The 23,062-nt window shown below is 35.5% G+C and overlaps 3 protein-coding genes and 1 pseudogene across 3 annotated transcripts; 1 reads left to right on the forward strand and 3 right to left on the reverse strand.

The window, feature by feature from the left end:
- The first annotated feature begins 5,434 nt into the window (after positions 1-5,434).
- Positions 5,435-8,065, forward strand: LOC130979787 (uncharacterized). The gene is made up of 8 exons (XM_057903332.1): positions 5,435-5,513; positions 5,605-5,707; positions 5,783-5,900; positions 6,147-6,235; positions 6,323-6,369; positions 6,458-6,546; positions 6,710-6,843; positions 7,136-8,065. The coding sequence occupies exons 2-8, from the start codon at positions 5,609-5,611 to the stop codon at positions 7,835-7,837; spliced, it is 1,278 nt and encodes a 425-aa protein (XP_057759315.1). The 5' UTR covers positions 5,435-5,513; positions 5,605-5,608; the 3' UTR covers positions 7,838-8,065.
- A 1,246-nt stretch (positions 8,066-9,311) lies between these two features.
- On the reverse strand, positions 9,312-12,045 carry LOC130982580 (heat shock 70 kDa protein 8-like). Its single transcript, XM_057906616.1, has 2 exons — positions 11,828-12,045; positions 9,312-11,314 (listed from the first exon to the last, which is right to left on the reverse strand). Exon 2 carries the CDS (start codon positions 11,311-11,313, stop codon positions 9,598-9,600), a length of 1,716 nt encoding a protein of 571 aa, XP_057762599.1. The 5' UTR covers position 11,314; positions 11,828-12,045; the 3' UTR covers positions 9,312-9,597.
- Positions 12,046-12,626: 581 nt separating this feature from the next.
- On the reverse strand, positions 12,627-13,946 carry LOC130980553 (uncharacterized; annotated as a pseudogene).
- A 563-nt stretch (positions 13,947-14,509) lies between these two features.
- On the reverse strand, positions 14,510-15,694 carry LOC130980555 (glutathione S-transferase T3-like). The gene has a single exon (XM_057904218.1). The coding sequence runs from the start codon at positions 15,692-15,694 to the stop codon at positions 14,510-14,512; it is 1,185 nt and encodes a 394-aa protein (XP_057760201.1).
- Between the last annotated feature and the right edge of the window lie 7,368 nt (positions 15,695-23,062).

A 23,062-nucleotide genomic window follows, 5' to 3' on the forward strand; every position in this document is an offset into this window, starting at 1 on the left:
GTTTTGGCTTGGTTAATAGCTTTGCTTCATCACTGTTTCCTTTTATTAACCTGTTTCTAATTGGTTTTCTTTTAACTTTTTCTGCTTCTTAATTATTTAATTGACTTATATTATATATATATTGACTTAGGTTCTCGAAAGTAGGAATCCGGCTTCACACTTCCAGACTTTTGCTACAGTATTAAACAAATGCAAAAGGTTGAGATATGTATAGAGAAGTGAAAGTTTAAAAGAAGGGTTAATTAAGAAGATCGAGGTAAGAAAGATTTGTTACTCAATTTGACATGTAGAGAATGTCTTAAGCATGCATCATTTATATATTTCTCTTTCTTTAGTTGACCTCTCTTGTGGGTCGTTGCCGTAAAGACAACGGAGCTTGGACTTCTATAAATTATAAATGGACTTCGATGTGCTTCATTATTACTACTATGGGGAATTATTATGTTATTATTTTTAATATGGAATTTAACCGTTGAAACACCAGGGTTTGGGGGTTTTTATGGTGAGTTGACCATCCTGCTTGAAATAGAATAACTGAGTCCTATATAAACTGTGAATGCTAATCATCACTGTATTAATAGATTTGGAGACTATATCAAGGTTAAGATTTATACATGCAATACACAACCTTGATAGTACAAGATTTTGTTTCGTTTCGCATATCATATGTATATTTTACTATTATATTATTATATAGTAAACATTCATATGCATTGTTTTTCCGTAAAATTGATAATTAAAAATAATTAGATAATAATTTAGTCAAATTTATCAAATTATTAAACAATTTTTAAAAATTAATTTTATATAAATACAATTATCTGTAAATTTTTATTTTATTATATCTAAAAATATTTAATAATAAACAACTCCGCTTATGCTATATTTACGGTACATAGCCGGTCCTAAATCCGGATAAAGGAGGAGAGTTGTGTTAGGCCTTCAACAGCCAACATAAAAGCTTCTTAGTCGAATTTTCATTACATAGATAAAGACGTTATTATGTTAAAGTTAGGTTGTTGTCCGGATGCAACGCGCTATAGGGCTTGCGTACAATGTCAAATGAGCAAGAGCCGCTGCATCAGTATCCGGGTGTAGTGTTAAATGAGCAAGGGTTTCCGCATTTTCCTAAACGGACGAGGGTAAATAAGCTAGTTCACAAAGAAAAAAGGTAAAAGTAAAGGTTGGAGCGACAAAATGTTGAGATTTGGGACATGAAATATAGACACTCTAGCAGAAAAATTCATGGAGGTGGTGGATACTATAAAAAAGGAGGAAGATTAACATCATGTGCCTACAAGAAACAAAATGATGGGTTGGTGCGAAGGTTAGAGAGTTGGATACCCTCGAGTTAAGGTATACTAGAAAGGTGAAGAATAGGAATGGGATAGGTATTATCGTGGATAAGTAGTAGAAGAAGGACACAGTGAATGTCAAGAGAGTGGGTGATCGAATCATTTCTATCAAACTTGTGGTGGAATGAGGTATTTTTCATGTGATTAGCATCCATGCACCACAAGTGAGTTTGGACGAGCAACACAAGATAAGGTTTTGGGAGGATTTAGAGAGTTTGGTCTAAGACATACCTTCGGGAGATAAAATTTTTTAAGAGGAGATTTAAATGGCCATGTTAAAAGAGAAGTGACTGGGTATGGAAGTATTCACGGAGGCCATGATTTCGGGGTGGTCAATACCGAGGGTAAAACTATTTTGGACATTTCCTTAACCTTTGACCTTTTCATCGCAAATACATGTTTTAAAAAAAGAGACGAACATCTTATAACCTATAGGAGTGGCATGACAAGCTCTCAAATTGACTTCTTGAAGAGAGTCGATCGAAAATTTTGCACTAATTGTAAAATTACTCCGGGAGAGAGTTTAACAATACAACATAGGATGCTCATCATGGATTTTTGCGTTGAGCAAAAGTTGAGAAAAAGACATCATACGAAGAATTCAAGGACGAGGTGGTGGCAGATAAAAGGTGGAGAACAAAGATTCTTCCTAAGACTGGTAGGAAAAGAGGCAAAGTGGGAAGGAGATGGAAGCGCGAAGAAGATGTGGAGAGAGATGGCAGAAGTTATTAGAAGAACAGCAAAAGAAAGTTTTAGTGAATCTAGAGGGATAGGACCAAGAGCAAGGAATAATTCTGGTGGTGGAATGCGAATGTACAAGAAAAGATAAAGGTAAAAAAGGAGTGCTTTAAAGAGTGGTCTTAGTGCCGCAATGCAGATAATTGGAAAAAGTATAAGGCAGCTAAGAAAGAGGAAAAAAGTGGTTGTAAGCTAAGTGAAGCAAGAACAAGAGCATATGAGAGTCTCTACCAGTTTTTAGGTACAAAGAAAGGAGAAAAAGGCATATATAGAATCGCAAAGAGCCGTGAAAGAAGAACGAGAGACCTGGATCAGGTTAAGTGCACAAAGGATAAAAATGGAGAGGTTTTGGTTCAGGATGAGAAGATCAATGAAAGGTGGAAGAGATACTTCTACGAGTTATTTAATGAAGGATAGAAGACTCTTCCGAGCCTTGGTTGGTTAAGCACGAAGGAAGAAGATCAAAATTTTTACTACTATCAAAGGATTCGAGATTTCGAGATAAAAGAATCTCTAAAGTGGATGAAAAATGGCAGGGCAGTAGGATCCGATAATATTCCGATTGAAGTTTAGATGGGCCTTGGAAAGAAAGGCAGATCCACCAGTGAAGCTACATACCTATTAAGAAGGATAATATAGAGGTATCGTAGTAATAAAATAGATCTACATATAGTATTTATTGATTTGGAAAAAACGTACGATAAGGTGACAAGAGAGGTCTTATGGAAGCTTTTGGAAAGGAAGAGAGTAAGGATCGCATATATTCATGCAATAAAAGACATGTATGATGAGGCTACAACTAGTGTGAAGATTCAAGGTATTGTAACAGAGGAATTTTTCATACCTTTTCATATTAGTCTTGGAAATACTCACATAACATATCCAAGAGCCTGTGCCATGATGCATGTTTTTTGCCGATGATATCGTCCTTATAGGAGAGTCAAGAGAAAACCTAAATAAGAAGTTGGATTTATGGAGAGACGCTCTATAAATATATGGTCTGCGCATAAGCTGTAGTAAGACGAAATATATGGAATGTAAGTTCAGATGCCGAAGAGAAAACTATAATACAGAGGTGAATATTGGAGAAAACATTCAAAGAAAAGTTAAAAGTTTTAAGTATTTTAGGTGCATCATACATGATAATGGAGAGATTGAACAAGATATAAATCATAGGATCTAAGCAAATTGGTCAAAATGGTGGAGTGCGTCTATTTTATATGTGACAAAAAAATGCCTTTAAATTTTAAAGGTAAATTCTATCGCACTGCTATCAGACCAGCTATAATTTATGGTACAGAGTATTGGACAGCCAAAGGAGAGCACGAACATAAGTTAAGTGTGTCAGAGATGAAGATGTTGAGATGGATAAGTGGTCATACACGATTAGATAGAATAAAGAACGAAGATATAAGAGAGAGAGTTGGAGTAGCACCTATTGTGAAAAAGATGGTAGAATCGCGTTTCAGGTGAGTTGGACATGTAAGAAAAAGACTGACAGAGTACATAGTCAAAAAGGTGAATGAAATGGAAGATGAATAAGGGGTGAACAATAGAGGAAGACTTAGGAAGACTATTTATGAGGTGGTCAAACAAGATTTATATGTAAACGATTTCTTTATAGACATAATATATGATAGAGTTCAATAACATCGTTTGATTTATATAGCTGACCCACCTAATAGAATAAAGTTTTGTTGTTGTTGTAATGAACATAATTTATTAATAGAATAAATTTTGACTATTTTTTTTTTAATTTTTAACATGATCGTATTATATTATATATATTGGCTCAGTTCCAATGCATGTCCCATGTGGCAAAATGGTATGGCGGTGTAGAAATGAATCTTGTAACGTGTGAACAAATGTGAGCTTTGATACGGAAAAATAACTAGCTTGATATATATAAATTGTCCCACCAATAATTGATAGATGCAAGTGGACATTAATAACATTGGAGAAGTTTACCATTCATGAACGAACCTAGCTAGTTATACATATTAACAATGATAGCAAACCTCCAATTCATTATTCTTAATAATTAAAAGAATCAAATATGTGTCTCACCTCAAATTCAGAAAAAGCTAATGAAAGAAACCAGTCAAATGAATAATAATCCGAATCTCAGTTGTATGTACGTAGAATAGCTCTCTCCGATCCATATATAATTGCTTATCATCTTATGAATGAACTTGGAGACAAGAGAAACTATATTGAGGAACTTGACTAACACCATATATAGATAGAGATATAAGAATAAAACAAAAACCGAGGCTGATCAAGATAATAAGCATGACATTCACACTAACACGACTGTTCAATTAGGTGTTTAAAACAGTTGAATAATGCAGAAAAGCGAAGAAGGTGAAAAGTGAATATTATTTGTTTGTGGAAATTTACGAGAAACAAACAAATCAAGCAAGAGCGTACATGCATGCATGGGTGATGAAACATGAACTTTGAATTTCGTAGCACGGTAAGCAAAACCAAATAGAGGGTTTGGCTGTTTTCCATTTATAAACAAACAACATTAGTCACTGTTGTTTCAGAGGCTAAGGAAAATCAAAATGTGTTTGTAAATCAAAATAGGTTAGTGGTTATCCCGCAAAATCCGTTCACGTGCTGATTATTACTGATCTCATGAGTAACATACACCTCTACATACTACGTACATACATGATACATATACATATACACATACATAACAAATGGATTCATGATATGTTTAGAAAGAAAGAAGAGAGCATGGCATGCCATGTCACTGTGCGCAGCATTTCCCACATGATGCATAGCAACACAGTTGACAGTTCCCCTCTTTCGTGCATAATAATTGAACTGTCAATATGAAAAGTCAATGCCACTTTGCCATACATACATTATTCATGTTTCCAAATCTTATACACCAACTTCTTATTGTGTCAACTATATATCGATTGCGCATGTATTCCCTTTTAAATAATTATTGTTATAAAAACACACATGAATTAATATTACTTAATTTTAAAAAATAAACATTCATTTAGAGTTGAAAAAAAAGAGAGAATAAATTAGAACTTGAAAGAAAAGAAGTGTGATTAAGTAGGCGTTTTCCGTTAAGAAAAGGTGTCGGGGCATGATTGCAGTGGTGACCCATATATTTCATGAGATTGACCAAAAAAAGCAGTGTTTTCGAACAGAGAGAGAGAGAGAGTAGTTGGTTTCAATTTCTCGATATTTTGCATGCGGAAGCAATTAAGCCCTCTCCTTTTGCTTGATATATAACGCCGTTACATACCGTCGTTTTCCTATATATACACTACACACTCCCTCCACTTCCTTTAGCTTTGCTTTATTTATTCATTCATTCATTCAACTTTCTCTCTCTCTCTCTCTCTCTCTCTCTCTCTGCTTTAATTTGTGTTGGCGTGAAGCAGAAGTCTGGTATATTAGCTCTCTCTCTTTCTCTGTCTCTGTTGTTGGAGATCCGTAGCTTCATTATAATCATTGTATTGTATGATCTTCTCTGGAAAAGATACATGGGGAAGAAAGAGCAGCAGCAGAAGCAGAGAGACACAGCAAAAGTTGAAGCGGTTCTTGAGCTCATCAGAAAACAAACCCAACTCACTGTTAAGCAGGTATCTATATATCAACCAACTCTAATTTATAAAATCTTCATCGAAATGCATGATTCATTTAACTAATTAATACAGGAGAAGTTCTGCAACTATGCTTGTGTGGAACGCTTTCTGAAACAAAAGGGTGACAATGTCAAACGAGCTGCCAAGCAACTCAAGTCTTGCCTTTCTTGGAGAGACTCCATAGGCACCGGTACATATTATTCTCTTCTTTCTGCAAAGCTATCATCATCAAATTAAACTACATGGACTCTTTTCTGTTGTTTGAAATTTCAATATCTGTTTCCTTGAATTAAGGCTTAAAAGTAAAATGCAGGGCCATTTCTCCCAATCATTAAAGTCACCCTCTTCTTCCATACTCATCTCTTTCTTTTTCAACTTATTCATTGATTTAGTTTTTCCTTCTTTTTTTTTCTTTGTGCTTTTCTATTGGAAACAGAGAATTTGATAGCAGATGAATTCTCAGCTGAACTGGCTGATGGTTTGGCTTATGTGGCTGGCCATGACGACCAATCCAGGCCAGTTATGGTAATTGATTTCAGCACCGTTGTTGGTTCGGTTCCATTAGGTTCTTTGATTTTCTGAGTTAATGACTTGAGTTAATTGGTATAACAGATTTTTCGGATAAAGCAAGACTACCAAAAGATACATTCTCAAAAATGGTAAGACATGAGACTTCCAAAAAACCAAGAAAAATGAGGCTGTTTTGATGAGTTAGTTTCTAACACGATTTGTTTTGAAATTTTGAAGGCTTACTCGGTTGTTGGTGTTCACAATAGAGGTAGCCATTTCGGTGATGCCTAAAAACGCAGAACAATTTGTGATTTTGTTGGATGCAAGTAAGTCCAGCCAGAAACTAAATAATAGTATCCGGAGTGAGGATCTAGGCTCCTATTATATATCGGGAATTGCACTAATATTCTGTCTCACAATTGGTTCTCCTGAAATGTAATTAAGATTTGTTAAAGTAGAAGAGTTAATAGTTGATGGATGGTTGCGCAGGCTTTTACAGATCCGCATCTGCTTTTATGAACTTGCTGCTGGCAGCGCTGAAAATAGTGGGCGACTACTACCCAGGCAGACTCTATAAAGCATTTGTCATAGACCCTCCTTCTCTCTTTGCTTACATCTGGAAGGTAACTAACATTCATATCACCATTTTTCCAATTTCAAAATATATAATCTTCATGCATTATGCTTTATGCATACTCCTCTATTGTGTTTGACCATTTACGATCAATGTCAATGGACCACCATCCTGCTCTGTTTTTAAGGATGCCCCACAATCCAAATCCACATGTCTTCTTTTTCAAACCCAACTAATAATTGAAATACTGAAATAGTATCCTGTTTTCAACACAAACATGGGCATAATATAATTGTACATGAGAAACATTTATCATATGATTCCTGTGATTGCGGGTGCAGGGTGTTCGTGCCTTCGTGGAGCTATCAGCAGCAACCACGGTGGTATCATCGTTGGATTACGAAGAGTCGCTGGAATACAACGACTTCGCAGCATATCACCCGCGAGCCTCGTCCCTCCGATTCGACCACTCCACGATCCAATCAACGGCCAAGGTTGGCTCATGTTCCTCCTCGCGCTTCGCCTTCACCGTCTCCCAATCATTTGACTCGCTCAAGCCGTGGTACCTCAGCATGGCAGACACGTCAGCATCCAAAGTTGGGCCCACCAGCCCATCTCCTATGATGGGCCAGGCCCGCATCTCCCCACTCAATGCTCGCTCCTTCTCATTTGCATCTCCAGCTTCCAGGACGCCACGTGGCGACGCCACCATCCATGCCGCCAGGCTCGCCAGGAAGTCGCTGTTCCCGTCGACTCCTCTGCCGCAGCGCGTGACGCCGAGAGATCCGAGCGTGAAGGCGGCGATGCCACGAACTCCGCGGGCGTCGTTTCTGCAGTCGCCGGCGACGTTCTTCCGGAGAGAGGGACACGTGAGCAGAGGAGAGAAGTGCCGGGAATCGTTCGTGGCTTACTTGAAGTTCTACCGTAGACCCTACGACGAGATGGTGTACAGGTCAAAGATGCGACCCCCACTGGGTGGACTCATTTCCATCGTCTCTCCTCACATCAGGCGCCGCCACGTGTCACTCTCTCAACGATACTGACCTGAATCAAACAGAGTTTCACATCGTTGCTCTCTTCTTTTTCTTTTTCCTTTCGCAAAAGTAAAAAAGTATATAGTGTATTTCGATGAATTGAATTAGTAGCTAATAATTCATTAATTAAATTTGCTCAATTCCATGTGTGCGTGCGTGTGTGTGTTCTTCTTCATGCCTTGCATTCAATTAAATGAAACGACCAAGTGCTTAGTGGAGTGTGAAATAGTAATTAAGAGTTGGTGTGTGTATGCCTGGGAAGAAGGTAACGTGGTCGAAACGCCGAACCCTCCCTGCTTTGGAAATCTTACGGTGGGAAATGCAAGTACAACTAAGTAGGTTAAGATAATTACCAAATCGTTGAAAATGAGCAGCGTTGATGTTTGTAAATAATTTTAAATTGATGCTTTATTTGGAATCGTTGGAGAAGTTATTCGTTGAACAATCCAACAAAAGCAAAGAACAAATTTGAAAACTTTGATATTGTATCGTTGTGGTTGTTTTATGTTACTCGTCGACTCACACGAGAGTTGGTACTTGGTTGGAATATGTGTCTGATTTTGCTGTCTGAGAAGTCAAAGAGAAAGAGGGTGAGGTAACTTGGAACTTCTTCGTGACTTCGTATTATTGAGAAGTGGGAAATCGCAGTGTGCAAGGAAATTTTGATGCACTTGTCGTATAGCAATCAAGGCTTGCGTTACTCCAACTTGGACTAGATTATAGTATTAGAACACTCGCCTATTCTGAGAAGGCCTTTGCAATTTTGCTCAATAACGCTCATCAATATGGACAAATCCTATTCTAGTCCCATTATCGGAACTTGGATTATGATGTTTGTTTCCTTATGGATTTCCAAGTGATTAGTGTCCTTTTTTCCCTTCCTTTTTTTAGAGTATGGAGGTGGTGAGAGATCACTCTGTTTCTTCTTCAAGTTCTTTTGAACCCAAAATACATATGTTGGAGACATCCACTTGAATTGCAACATATACACTCCTTAAGACCTTAATTGGTGCAATACTTTCCGTGTATTACGTACCGAACCGGCCCATTTCACTATTAATTATGAGAGTTCTAGATTATATATATGTAGTGCTAAAAAGAACCATATGAGAAAGTGTTCCTGCTAAATTATGTAGTCCAAACAGTAAGTAGCGGAAAAGATCGTCCAATCAAATAACTAAGTTAAAGGTCTCGAGTGCCCTACTGCTAAAATTCAGATTGGAGAATGCTGCGTCTAGCTTTTTTGTAAGAGTAGTCCACCAGAGACATCGGTAGCTTTGAAACCATTCTAAAAATATAAATTACTATACATAGTTAAAACTTACTCATTTGTATCATTTAACAATAAAAAAATATTATATATACACATAAAAAATTAATCATCATATATTTTGTATTTTAATATATACGCAAATAACTTATTACTGACTAATTTGTTTGGCCGATTAATTAAAGAGTTCAGATAAGGATAAAAGAACTTGGATAAAAACTCAGCACATCACAACAGGGAATAAGACAAGGATGGTGTGTAGTCACTAAACCATGCAACTTAATTTGTATTTACATACACACCTAGGTGATCCTTATTTCCAAAGGAACCAGTCCGGAACTAACGGCTTTATATATGACACGTATTATGGGGATTATTACTGATTTTATTTACATAACTTTTCAAGTACCAACCACATACACTATGGAGTTACATAACTTGTATTGCCTGAAACACATGAAAACAACGCAGCTAAAATGGTACAAGGATGTTTATCATTTTATGCCTTCTTCTGGATAGTAACCAAATCCAATGTAGCACCATAGTTTCTATTCAGGGCCTCAGCACACCAACCATGTCCATCTTCCACTGTAGGCATCCTCACTTCCATAACAGGAATTGCAGGCTGGCGTGATCCAGGCATCACAACACCGGCTAAAACTCGCAGCACATTCGCCGCATCAATGTCCATGCACACATTGATTTCAGGCACTCCTTTCGGCGCAGCCGGTATTCCCATTATCTTGAAATACCCCAACAAGTGATTTTCTTCTGCCTTATTCCCCTCACCTTCATACACAAGGATCAATGCCTCAGTTTGATTGTCATGAACAGTAGTGAAAACGAGCTCCTTCCTTGCAGGCATTGTAGTATTCCTGGGAATTACAGGGACAAAATTGTTTCCATCAGCTCGAATTCCGATTGCCAGAGGTGTGGCCTGAATGGTTAACAAGTCTAAGTTCCCAAAGGGATCATTGATGCCTGAAGCAACCGCTCCTTCCACCGCTGCACCACAAACTGCAGCTTCCAAAGGATTCATACCTTTGTAAAGTTCCTTTACCTTACAGATGTTAGTAACAAGATTCTTCACCCTTGGGATATAAGAACATCCACCAACTATGATCACATCATTTACATCCTCAACTTCTACTCTTGCATCCTGCAAACACTGAATAATTAAGCTTTCGCACTTCTCGAACACGCTCCTATTTACTTCCTCAAACTCCTCCCTATCAACAACCTTGCTTATCTTCACCCCATTTCCCAAGTCTAAATCAACCTGGACATTGTTCTCGGAGGAAAGCCGGTGAATTGCATCCTGGGTTGCAACCCGAAGCAATGCCATTGATTCGATTTCTTTGACCCCATGACTCTTGAATATGTTTTCAGAATCAGGCAAGAGATGACGCATCATATTTTGAAGCAAGTCTTCTCCACCAATTGTACTTCCAGCCAAGGCTTTTATCTGAGAAACTCCTCCAGCAGTAGCTGTCACAGCAACATCACAATAACCAGCACCCATGTTGAAAATGAGAGCAATTTTCTCACTTCCACTGCCCATATTCTCATGAGAAGCCTGCTGTTGGTGCTGCGCATATAGCAAAGCCACGGCTGTCGGTTCGGGCATCAGCCTGAGCACATGAAGGCCAGCCATTGCGCAAGCACGCTCGATGCGTGTAAGCTGAAATCGACTGAATGAAACAGGAATTGTAAGAACCACATTCCTTATTGGCCTTTTCAGCTGAGCTTCAGCCAGTGCTCTTAATTCCACCAGAAATATTGCCAGCACTTCTTCCGGAGTGGTGGATCTCCACATATCGTTCACCAATGCAGCAATAAACGGGCGAACACCAATGTCCAATGTCTGCACCAGAAATGGGAGATTCTTGCTTGCATGGACAACAGGGTCAGTGTCAACTCTGCCGATCAAGCGTTTCATGTTAAAAACTGTGGCTCCGGACAACAACTCACCCTCGTGGGAGAGTTGACTGCTGACTCCACCGGAAGGGATGTCATCTTTGAAGGTTACATATGATCTCATAATCTTCTGGTTCCTTGTGTTCTTCAAAAGCTCCACTCGGGAACCATTCCACACTGCAATACTGCATTGTGATGTGCCAATGTCAATTCCAATTGCTATTTCGGGTAAAGTATATGTTTTTTCCTCTCCGGTGGTCTCGCTGTCGGATGCGACGGTATATGCAGGTTCTGCCATCCTGCAATTAACAATGTTGATGGAGTTAGCAGACACAACTCAGAAAAATTTACATAACTAACAACACTCTATGTCTCTCTGTCTCTATGACACCCTGCACTTTCTGCAGCTATCATCAATTTGATTGCATCTAAAGTTGAGCACTCCCAGTCATTCAATTAACTTGATCGATGCTTAGGGAGGAAACAACACAGAGCTATCACTACTCGTTGACATTTAGTTGTGTAATTAGTGACTATGTTAGCAGAGATCACTAGTTATTAGACACGAATAATTCGCCATTCTTGAGAACAATTACGGACCCGAGTTTAGTTGAATCAAGTGAAAACAAAAGCACATAGCATGCACCATGGAAATTAAATGTTGCATATGGATTTTATTAACGCAGGTCATTATCTAATTTGCTTTGTTTTGGAGCTCAGTGCTTAACATAGAAGAAAAATGAAAAGAAAACGAAAATGTACTAGAACTAGAGCCGTGAATGGATAACAAATAAGAATAAGGAGTAGAGTACCTTGATTAAGAAAACTGATGAGGGGGAAGAGGGAGGTGAATGAAGCCAATGAAGCCAACCTGAAGCTGAGTGAAGAGAAGTATGTGTCCCAAAAAGAATTAAGCAAATGCGAGAAAGAACCAGAAGCTGCGAGAAATCAGAAATGGTGTCATGGCCAACACAGGTGCTCCACTTCTAGACCTTACTGGAACACTCAAGTTTCCAGTTTTGGTGCTTTATGCCATTATTATTCAAATTATTTTTAAATTCCCCTAATTTTTTTATTTATTTTGGCTTTGTTTATCCTAAACAAAGAAGCCCATCAACACGGTAGTAGTAATCAGGCCAGAAGCCCAGAAGTTTCCAGATAACGTGGCAAATGGCAGCTACGCAAATTTGGTGTTTCATGGTTCTGGACACTTGTCTTTCATCTCCCCAATCCCCAAGTAACTAAGACCATCTCCAGTAGAGAACTCATCCCAATTTCTATTTATGACTCACCTGTTATAAAAAGTAATTTCACATCAGCTTTTATATCATAAACAGTAAATAGGAACTCAAAGTATCTCTCTCTTCTCCATTAGGAGGAACTAACTTTAGTCCCTATTGTGGTCTCACTTAATTAATTAATTAAAATACTTGTAATTAATGTAATTAATTTTTTTAATAATGTAATTTAAATATTTAAATTTAAAAATAATTCACTATTAAAAGATATTAATATTAAATAAATTCATATATAACAATAATACACAATAGATAATTCGGGGTTACACTAATTTGTAAAATTACTTAATACAAAGAAAAATATAATTAAACTCTATATTTGACGACAAGCATTGTGAAATTGCCATATGTGTTCAATCAAGTCCTCCTTCAATTGTCTATGCTGCTGCCTATTTTGAAGTTGGGCATTTCTTTGGAGAAATTGATGGTATGGTGCAAAATCTTCCTCTTCCAGCTGAGGTTGTGATAAGCCATTTTCAACATCATCATACTCTAAGCCTTGAGCAAAATTTCCTGCATAGCTGTCTCTTTCATCCTCAACAATCATATTATGCAATATAATACAAGCTCTCATTATGTTGGCAAGCTTTTTCTTTTCCCAAAAACGAGCTGGACCACGTATAATTGCAAAGCGTGCTTGCAACACTCCGAATGCTCGTTCCACATCTTTTCTTTGCCCTTCTTGGTATTGTGCAAATAACTTGCGTTTCTCACCTTGTGGCTTTGAGATTGATTTGACAAATGTGGCCCATTCAGGATAAATACCATCTGCTAAATAGTATCCCACTGTATAATTATTACCATTAATAGTATAATTTACCTCCGGAGCACGGTCATTTAGAATATCATCAAACACTGGAGAACGATCTAACACGTTGATATCATTATTTGAACCAGAAACTCCAAAGAACGCATGCCATATCCAAAGGTCTGAAGATGCTACAACCTCAAGTACTATGGTTGCAACCCCACGATAACCACTCATGTACATACCTTTCCACGCCTTTGGACAATTTTTTCATTGCCAATGCATGCAGTCAATGCTACCCAACATGCCAGGGAAGCCACGACCCTCCGCCATTTGTAGCAGGCATTGTACGTCATTTGGATTGGGTTTTCGCAAGTATTCATCCTGGAACACGGAAATGACACCTTCAACAAATTTTTTCAAGCATTCAATTGTAGTGCTCTCGTCTATGCGCACATAATCATCAACAGCATCAGCTGCTACGCCATATGCTAACATCCGTATCGCAGCAGTACATTTCTGAAGTGGTGACAAGCCTCTTCTTCCAGTTGCATCAACCCTCTGTTGGAAATACGGATAGACGTTTGAGAGAGCGTCTACTATCCGAAGGAACACATCTCTTCTCATTCGAAATCTCCGTCGAAAAATGTCAGCATTATACACCGGTTTATTTGCAAAGTAATCTTGAAAAAGGCGATCATGTCCTGCTTCTCGATCTCTATTGATCCATCTACAAGTAATTGGGATAGGGCTTCTATCGATATCTTCTTCTTCTGAATCTTCGAGTAAATACTCATCGATCCAATTATCTATGAGTGTGTTATCTTGCCGTCTTCTTTTGCCATACAAAGCCTCATTGAACATATCATCAAAATTTCTAGCCATATGGAGAAATGTAATTTTTAGTTCTCTGTCGAGGTGAGAAACAAGAGTTGAAGTGGAGTTGTGGAGTCATTGATAGTTGATATTTATAAGTGTGTCTGCAATAAGTACCTTAACGACTAGTTTTGCAACGGCTAGTTTTGCAATGGCTAGTTTTGCAACGGCTAGTTTTCCTTAACGGTTACTTAACGGCTAGTTTTGCAACGGCTACTGAACGGCTAGTTTTGCAACGGTCACTTTCATGAACAATAACGACACAATAATATTGACTAATTTAAAAACTTACATCAGAAATAAATAAAACAAACTATATCACATACCAGTAATACGCAATAAATAAATAAGAACATACTACATAACTCTACGAATACAAGGAATCATTAAGTAAACCACTTGGCCATTATTTTCTCACATGCAATCTCATGAAGAGCTCGTCGTTTCTCACTCATTGTAGATGTGTCAGCATTAAGTATTTGCATATCCATTTCCCTTTCTTTTGCTTTTATCTCCATTTCTTTAATATACCTCTGAGTTTGTAATTCTTGTTCTTTCATTGCCACTTGAATTTATAACTCCTTCTCTTTGATTGCCATCATCTTTGCTCTATGTTCCTTCTCCTCTTCTCTTTCTTTTTCCCTTTCCATTAGTTCCTTTTCTCTAACATTCTTAATATCTTTCATGAGAGATAATCTTTTAACAACCGATGATTTTCTTTCGCTAAAATCTTCAGACATCTGTGCTTTTCCCTTACCTATTTGCTTGCTCTTCTTTGATCTTTGTGGGCGAACGGGAGAGTCCACACCGGGTTCGTCAGCCAACGGTGTTTCTGGGTTTGATGAGGATGAGTATGCTCCAGTTGCACTAACCTTGGTTCTCTTTGAGCCGCCACTCTGTGTAGGTAGTTGGTTTCTCCATTTTTGCTCCAACCGAAGCATGTTCCAATGTCTCTCAAAAGTGAACTTTTGACCATAATTTGTGGAATAAAGTTTATAAGCCAACTCCTTTATATCATCAGCGTTCGAACCACTCCTTATGTTTCGACTAGCTTGATCGCAGCAACCAGCAAATTGTGCAACAGCCTTGTTGATCTTATACCATCGTTTCTTACATGCAACTACCCCCCTTGTCATGTCGGTGCAAAATTCTACACAGTAGCTATGAATTCGACTCCAAAATGTTTCCCCCTTTTGATCGGTACTAACTACATGGTCAGTTGAAACATTTAACGATCCACTGATCAGCATCTTATCCTCTTTCCAATGCCAGTGTTGAATACTATCTTGCCTCTGATCTTCAATATCATCATCATTAAGGTCGATAGCATCTAATCCACGAGGGTTGGTAAAATCTGAATATTGCGAATTTGGACTAGATTGTATAGGAGTCTGAGAGGATGGGTTAGAAGAGCCACTAACACCAGATGAGTTATGTCTTGATGCACTGAATTGAGTTGGAAACGGCAACAAAGTTGGAGTAACATTTCCGATAGAGGGGTTAAATATGGATGAAAATGGAAAATGGGGTGTTTGTGAATTTTGATTTTGCGGTTGGAATATAGGAAATTGATTATTATAAGGAGTTTGAAAATTGAAATTAGAGAGATTTTGTGGATTTGGATTTTGAAGTGTATTTGGTAGTATGAAGTTTTGATTTGGAACTTGAGAGTTTGAGGTTTGAGATTGTTGGATATTTGGAATTTGAGGAAAGTTTTGTAAGTAATTGAAGAAAGAGTTGAGTTGGTTTGGATTCATTTTTTCGAACAAAAAATAATAGTAGCAGAATTTTGATTTTGTAAACTTGGAAGAAGATGAAGAAGAGTAGTAGAGAGTGTGAGAATACAAGTGTATCTAAGTGGTATATAGAGTAAAAAAATATTAATTTATTAATAATAACGGTAACATAGTAATGGCTAATTTCTAACAGCTATTTTTGCAACGGTTAGTTTTACAACGGCTAATTTAATATAATAATATAAATATAAATAATATTTAATATTATTTTTTATATAAATAATTAATATAAATTATTAATTAAATAAAAATTAATTATTTAATCTAATTAATTATTATAATTATTAATAAATTAATTATAATTTAATTATTATTTAAATAATTAATATAAATTATTAATTAAATAAAAATATAATTATTTAATATAATTAATTATTATAATTATTAATAAATTAATTATCATTGAATTATTTAATATAATTATTTATTTTAATATAATTATTTAATATAATTAATTAAAATTTTATATAATTATTTATTTAAATAATAACTTGCCAAATGGCAAGTTATTATTCGTTGCTTTCAGTCCCCGTTCAGAGGGACTTTGTCCCATCGGTCCTTGTGCAAGGACCCCATTCTATTTTGCTCCAACGGTCCCAGTTCCCCTTTTGTCAGAAACAGGGCCTCAACAATATACCCATTGAAGTTGCTCTAACAAAACAAAAAATAACAGCGGGTTTCTACTTTCAAGTTTCAACCGCACTACTAACACCCGTTTCAAAAGTTTCAAAATAATTTTTTTGAGTTTTGACTTATAAAAAATACTAATATTAATATTTGGTATAATTTTTAAAATTAAATTATAATTTTTTAAAAAATCATTTAGAAGTTTATAAAAAAGTTTAAAAAAATTACTTCTCTCATAATGCTATTATTTTTTTATCACATTTCTATATAATAAGCACTTTTAAAATTAAAAACCTAAACACAAAATAACTTATTTATAAACTACTTTTATTATAATTATTTATTGTTTAAGTTATTTTTTTAAAAATAGTTTAATTAAATTATTTATCCAAACTGGACCTAAGTAGCACACTAATATAAATTTTTTGTTAAATCCCACTAGGGAGCTAATGAAATATTTATACAATGTGTACAATAAGCTATTTATTTGGCCTAATATGAATTAAAAAATGAATATCCAAGATAAAATACTACTAACTTCTGAAACGCAATATACCCATACTATCTAGAATAATCATCTGAGTACCAGAGATAATAAATATCTGATATTCTACTGAATCGAACATCTCTAAACTCTAATTATACATATTGTACAGATAATTCATTGACTTCCTATACTTCTTTTTTTTATTTAATTAAAATAAAACAAAAGAATTCGTATTTTATTGGATTATCTCAATTCTCAATTTTTACAAATCCCTATGAATGTTCATACTTGATAAAGCTGATTTAATAAAATAATAATTATACAGTCTTTTAATACGTAAAAATGGTATTAAAAAAGTTTATTTTACAATAAAGATCTTGCCACAATTTACTAGATACATTGTACAAAACATATTTTTATTCTTGAATCGTTGAAGCCTCGAACGATTTTTCAGTTGTTATTGTTCAGTTTCCTGAGCTGCCACAAGTTAAGCTAGTTGCATACTTGCGTCGATTGAATTGTATAATATTAACAATTAACTAGGAGGAACTTGGGTTGCATTATGTTTATCGTTTGACTTAGAATGTTGTTATTGGTTCAATTTGATGATCGCCCTTATTTTTTCTTCTCTCATTTCTTGCCAGGACCCAAACATGCATGCAAGTTCATTTCTATTAATTTGCTCGGATAATTTTAGTCTATTTATTCTTTTCTTTGAAAAGAAAAAATCAAAGCATTATTGAGAATGAGAATAATGATGGAGATGGGAGTGAAGACAATGATTCAGTTCTTTCAAATTGGGTATTGAGGTGTATGTTGATTAAAAAGCTAGAACAACTGATGGAACATGATTTGATGAATGATTTCAAGATGATTGAGCAAATTATATTGGTTGGGTTGTGATGTGTTCAAGTAAAGTTGACAATAAATAGAATCTATAAATAATAGAATTTGTGTAAATTCATCTCCGAACTAGAGAGTTTTTCGCATTCACGTCGGTTCACATTCGAAGTGGAAATTTCCTTCCTTCGTGGAATCTCCTTTCGACGGTGTACGTATTCGCTTCTCATTCGACCGTTTATGTGTCATTTCTCCGGATTTTCTCCTGCATGACACCGATTTCAGGAATTTGGTTCTACATGTCATGATGACTTCGAACCCTAGATCTGAGACTTTTCTCTCCTATTGTTCTTTTCTCCATGATATCAATTATTGTCTATAGGGTGTGTTTGTTGGAAGCTGATTCCAACGCCGATGGTCACAATTTAGAGATTTCGTTCTAGAAGTTCAAATTCTTCCTCTCCAATCAATCAATCAATCAGGTACATTCTTCTGCGACTTTTAGTTCCAACACTGTTTTTCTCTTGATGCTTCTTATTTTCCTTCACTGTGTTTCCTTATGATCAAATTTGGTATGTGTTACACGATTATTTCAGATTTGATTGTCTAGGATTTGTGAATCGGCAACTTCTGTATCTGTTTTAGTGGGTTTTTAGGTTCATCTTCTTCACTTTATTACATGAAATTTGATGTTAATTTGATTATGGTGTCTCCTTTTGATAGATGTTAAATTGTTGGTTACATGTGGATTGTGCATTTTATAACTTTTATGGATATTGTAATGGCTCCAAAGATGAAAGTTTTACTTATATTTTTTTATATTCATGGATCATGGATTTGGTTGTGTGAATCATTATCAAGGAATGAGGTTTGTACCTAATCAATTTCATGAGTGGTGATATGAATGACAGAATTTCTCGAGCAATGTGAGTTTATAGATTCAACTTCTGCCAATTGGTAGTTCCTTAATATTGTGATGAAACCATTGATTATTCAAGTAAAGTGAATTTGATTTTTAAGGTATTTTTCTTATTCAAATTGCTGATCATAATATCTTTTTTGTTCTTTGTGACATTCTATATGCCTATAATTTTATTCATGTCCAGTTGCTGTTTTGAAGATATTTTGATCTAATACATTGACCAACTGTCATTGCTATGAGTAGGATGAGTATTTGGGGTAGTTGATTACTGCCATTCCTATGATCTAATGATATGTAGGTGCATTGTATATTGTATTGTGTGCTCTCTTCATTTTGGTCCCTATTCCATTAATTCTTCAAACTTTTAATGGTTTGTTTTGTTTTTTTTTTTATAAGAGTTGCCTGATGTGATGAGTTTTGCATAGGCTATGGAATGGAGATGGATATGGAGTAAGTTTTTTTCCCTCCATTTTCATGTTCAATTTGAATTAAAAAAAAGTGACTATTGTGCCATGAATTTTTCTATAAAAGGATGGTTGGAGAATCACACTCAATGCAAGCATGCTATTGTCTCTATTTTCTTTTAAGCTGTATTTATTCCACATCCTTTCTGTTTATAGCTTAAGCTATTACATAAAGTCCTTTTTTCATTTTTTTTGCAATGCCTCCTCTATTTGATATAATTTCTAAGATGCATCCTCCTAGAGAGGTTTGGAGGCTGAAAGTCAGGTTTCTAAAGGTTTGAGTTTACTCTCTTTTGGTAACCATGAGGTTCCTAACTCAATGGAGATGATTCTCCTTGATGAGCATGTAAGCCCCTATCATCTACTGTGTTAGATTTGGTGTTACTTGTTACTTTGAATTGTTCAACTTAAAGTTGTATGTTTCAATATTCTGATTTTGTCTTTTTGTTAGATTTTCAGTCTGGAAAAATTCAAGCTATAGTTAAGAAACAACTTCTTAATAGGTTTAAGGATCATATACTTGAAGCTCAAGTTTACAGAATGACATACTTCATTGTTATCTCAAATCATGGTAGTTATAGAGTAACTTATCATGAATTCAAACTGGTTTTCCTTCACCGAACCATGGTTGTTCCTGTTGATGAAGATGTTATCCCAAAGACCTATTTCAACATGTTTTCTTTTTCTGAGCTGTTGAACATGACGCAAGATTATGATTATTTAGTTGGTATGTATATCATTGTGATATTCCTTTACTCAAGTTTGTTTAAAAGTGTTATGAAAATATTTAATAAGTTGTGTTTCTTTGAAACAGATGTAATAGGTCTTTTAACTTCAGTGGGAGAAGAGAAAGAATATGCAAAAGAGAAAAAGATTGTGAAAATGATTATGCTTGAATTAACTTCAAAAAAGTGTGTTGATTTCTTCATTTCTGGTGGTTTCTATTGTCTTTTAATTATATTTTTTTGTTATTTTTTGTTTCATTGTTCTTCATCTTTTGAGTTTCAGTCTTACAATGCGTTGTGCATTGTTTTGGGAGTATGTTAATCAAGTAAATAATCTCTTAGCATCTGGCTATGTGGAGCAGCTTGTTGTTGTCATTCAACTTGCTAAAGTCAAGTTCTTTAGGGGTACTTTGTTTAATTTCTATACATTTTGTTATTGCTAAACCAAGTATTGTTTTCCATGAACTTTGCTAGAATTTTTTGGTATTGTTGTGTAGGTTAAGTAGGTCTCCAAAATGTTATGTATGCCACTCAAATGTTATTTAATCCTGGTCTTTTTGAAGTTGTTGATTTCAAGCGGAGGTTAGCATAGTTTATGTCACTGTTTTGTATTTTTCTTCATTAATTCCAACCAATCTAGAGTAATATCTACATGTATTTGCATAATTTTTTTGTTAGTATGATTGAGCAAAATGTCAATGGTACTCAGCCACTATTTATTTCCAATCCTTGGAAGATGATTTCATGTGCTTAACAAGAAGATGCATTATTGAAGAGCTCCAAGATAACAATGAGGTTGACATTTATTAAGTTAGTTATGTTTAGGTTAAAAATAAATTAACAGAAAATAACAATTTTTAACTCTGTTTTATGTTGTATATTGTTAATTATTTTAAAATGTGCATTGCCTATGCACCGGGTCGTACCAAGTAATACTTCAGGTGAGTGAGGGTCGATTCCACGAGGATTGATGGATCAAGCAACAATAATTGAGTGTTTAGCTTAGTCAAACAAGAAGAAAAGAGTGCTTTGATGTTTAAAAGCATAAACAGTAATTCAGAGAATCAGCAAGCAAGCAGTTAATAAGGTTAGGAAAAACAATATGAAGAAGGCAGTTAAGGTTTCAAAGTTATCTATTTTTCGGATTAACTTTTCTTATTAACTATTTTAATCATGCAAGATTTAATTCATGGCAAACTATATGTGACTAGACCCTAATTCATTAGACCTTCCTAGTCTCCTCTAACTTTCAACAATCGCCAATTCCTTGGTCAATTGCTTCCAATTAGAGGGTGAAGTTTAATTTCTAGTTTATGTGCCACAAAAATTCTAATTACCAAAAAATAAGAGGATTATATATCACGTATCCCATTAAATTCAAATAATTAAAATTTAGGAGAAATTGTTTTCAAGCTGTTGTTCAAGTAAAGAGCTTTTCCAAGTTATACAAGAACTCAATTAGAAAAAGGGTCATACTTCCGTTCCACCCAAATTCATAAGATAAAGAATGAAAAAAATTCTTGAAATATAAATCAAAACATGAATTAAAAGAGAAAAATAATAGTATCAATTTATACAATAAACAAAGCTCCTAACCTTAACAGTGGAGGTTTAGTTGCTCATGGTTCAGAGAAGAAAATAAGGATTCAGGTAAACTGTAGAGTATGAAATGTCAATTTGAATAGAATCCCTTTATTTTTTATATCTAATCCTCATTAATTTAAAATCTAATTCCTAAAATTAAAATAATATCTTTTCCTATTTTAAAATTTAAATTTAAAATTTAAATTTAAATCAGAATCAATTAAATAATCTGCGCCTTATAACGTGGGGACCACTTGGCTTCACTGGATTCTCACCTAACTTGGCAGAGAGTTGCGCCTTACTTAAGTGCCAAAATGGGGACCAGAAATCGCCCCCAGCGTTTTCTGCGTTTTCTACACGTGGTGCATGTCACGCGTACGCGTCAGTCACGCGTACGCGTCGATGGTCTTCTTCGCGTGTCACGCGTACGCGTCAGGTACGCGCACGCGTCGCTGCACAAATCTCCAAATCACGTGTACGCGTCGGGTACGCGTTTGCGTCGCCATGGAAAGCTCCAAATCACGTGCACGCGTCAGGTACGCGCACGCGTCGCTCCTCGCTGCCCTCTCCTTTAATTCTTGTGCTCCTTCCATTTGTGCAAGCTTCATCTCCATCAAATTCAGCCAAATGCTACCTAAAATAAATAAAATTGCACGAGACTCAAAGTAGCATCAATAGTGGCTAAAAGATAATTAATTCTTGATTAAACTCAACAATTTAAATACAAATTCACTAGAAAAAGATAAGAAAGATGCTCACACATCACAACACCAAACTTGAATTGTTGCTTGTCCTCAAGCAACCAAAATTAGTACATGATTAAGATGTGAATTTGCATGAGAGGTGAGGGTTCAGTTATGCTCATGTCTCTTCTTAAAGTAGGGTTTATCTATTATAATTCTGAATAATTTTGGCATCTCACTCTTCTTTGAATAAGAGAAATTTCAGTGTCATTCGGAATTAGAATTCAGATCATATTATGAATTCTCTGATCTTTATACTCCAGTTTAATCCTTGAACACAGCATAATTTTCTTTAATTTATTTTTCTTTGGTGCTTTGTACTTTGAGCCTAGCCGTGACTTTAAATATTTTGTCTCAAGGGTTACTTGACACAGAAACACCACAAGCACTTAATTGGGAGACTCTCTTTAAGTTCTGATTTTTTTTTCAGTTACTCCCAGATAGTGGTGCTCAAAGCCTTTGGCATACTCTGTTAAACGCACTTGGTCTCGACTCTAAGTGTTCTGTCTCAAGGATTACTTGACACAATCACACCACAAGCATATGACTAGGGAAACAACTCTTTGAGCTTTTGATCATGTCTGACCTTCCTAGTCATTAATGCTCAAAGCCTTGGACCTTGCTTTTATTATTATATATTTTTTATTTTGTTGTTTCTTTTGCTTCAAGGATTAAACTTTTACTTATTTTAGAGAATTCATAATAACTTTCTAAATCCCTATTCCTTGTACATCAACATCCTTTAATTCAAATTTAACTATGCACTGTTCATATCATGCATTCAGAATCACAAATAATACCACCACATTTAAGTAAATAAGACTATTCTTAAATATAAACTCAATTTCTCACGCAATACATCACTTCTTTTTCTTTTAAATTCAAGCTTAGTGAGTAATACATGAATTTTTTTTTGAATTATAAGTACTAAAGATCA

The sequence above is a fragment of the Arachis stenosperma genome, chromosome 5 (genome assembly GCF_014773155.1).
Source record: "Arachis stenosperma cultivar V10309 chromosome 5, arast.V10309.gnm1.PFL2, whole genome shotgun sequence".
Taxonomy (NCBI): Eukaryota; Viridiplantae; Streptophyta; class Magnoliopsida; order Fabales; family Fabaceae; genus Arachis; species Arachis stenosperma.

Bases quoted from the DNA above. Each gene is read 5' to 3' on its own strand.
- LOC130979787 (XM_057903332.1), top strand. From the start codon at position 5,609: ATGGGGAAGAAAGAGCAGCAGCAGAAGCAGAGAGACACAGCAAAAGTT. The intron at 5,708-5,782 runs GTATCTATATAT...TAATTAATACAG, and splicing joins CCCAACTCACTGTTAAGCAG to GAGAAGTTCTGCAACTATGC. The intron at 5,901-6,146 runs GTACATATTATT...TATTGGAAACAG, and splicing joins GAGAGACTCCATAGGCACCG to AGAATTTGATAGCAGATGAA.
- LOC130982580 (XM_057906616.1), bottom strand. From the start codon at position 11,313: ATGGCAGAACCTGCATATACCGTCGCATCCGACAGCGAGACCACCGGA.
- LOC130980555 (XM_057904218.1), bottom strand. From the start codon at position 15,694: ATGAATCCAAACCAACTCAACTCTTTCTTCAATTACTTACAAAACTTT.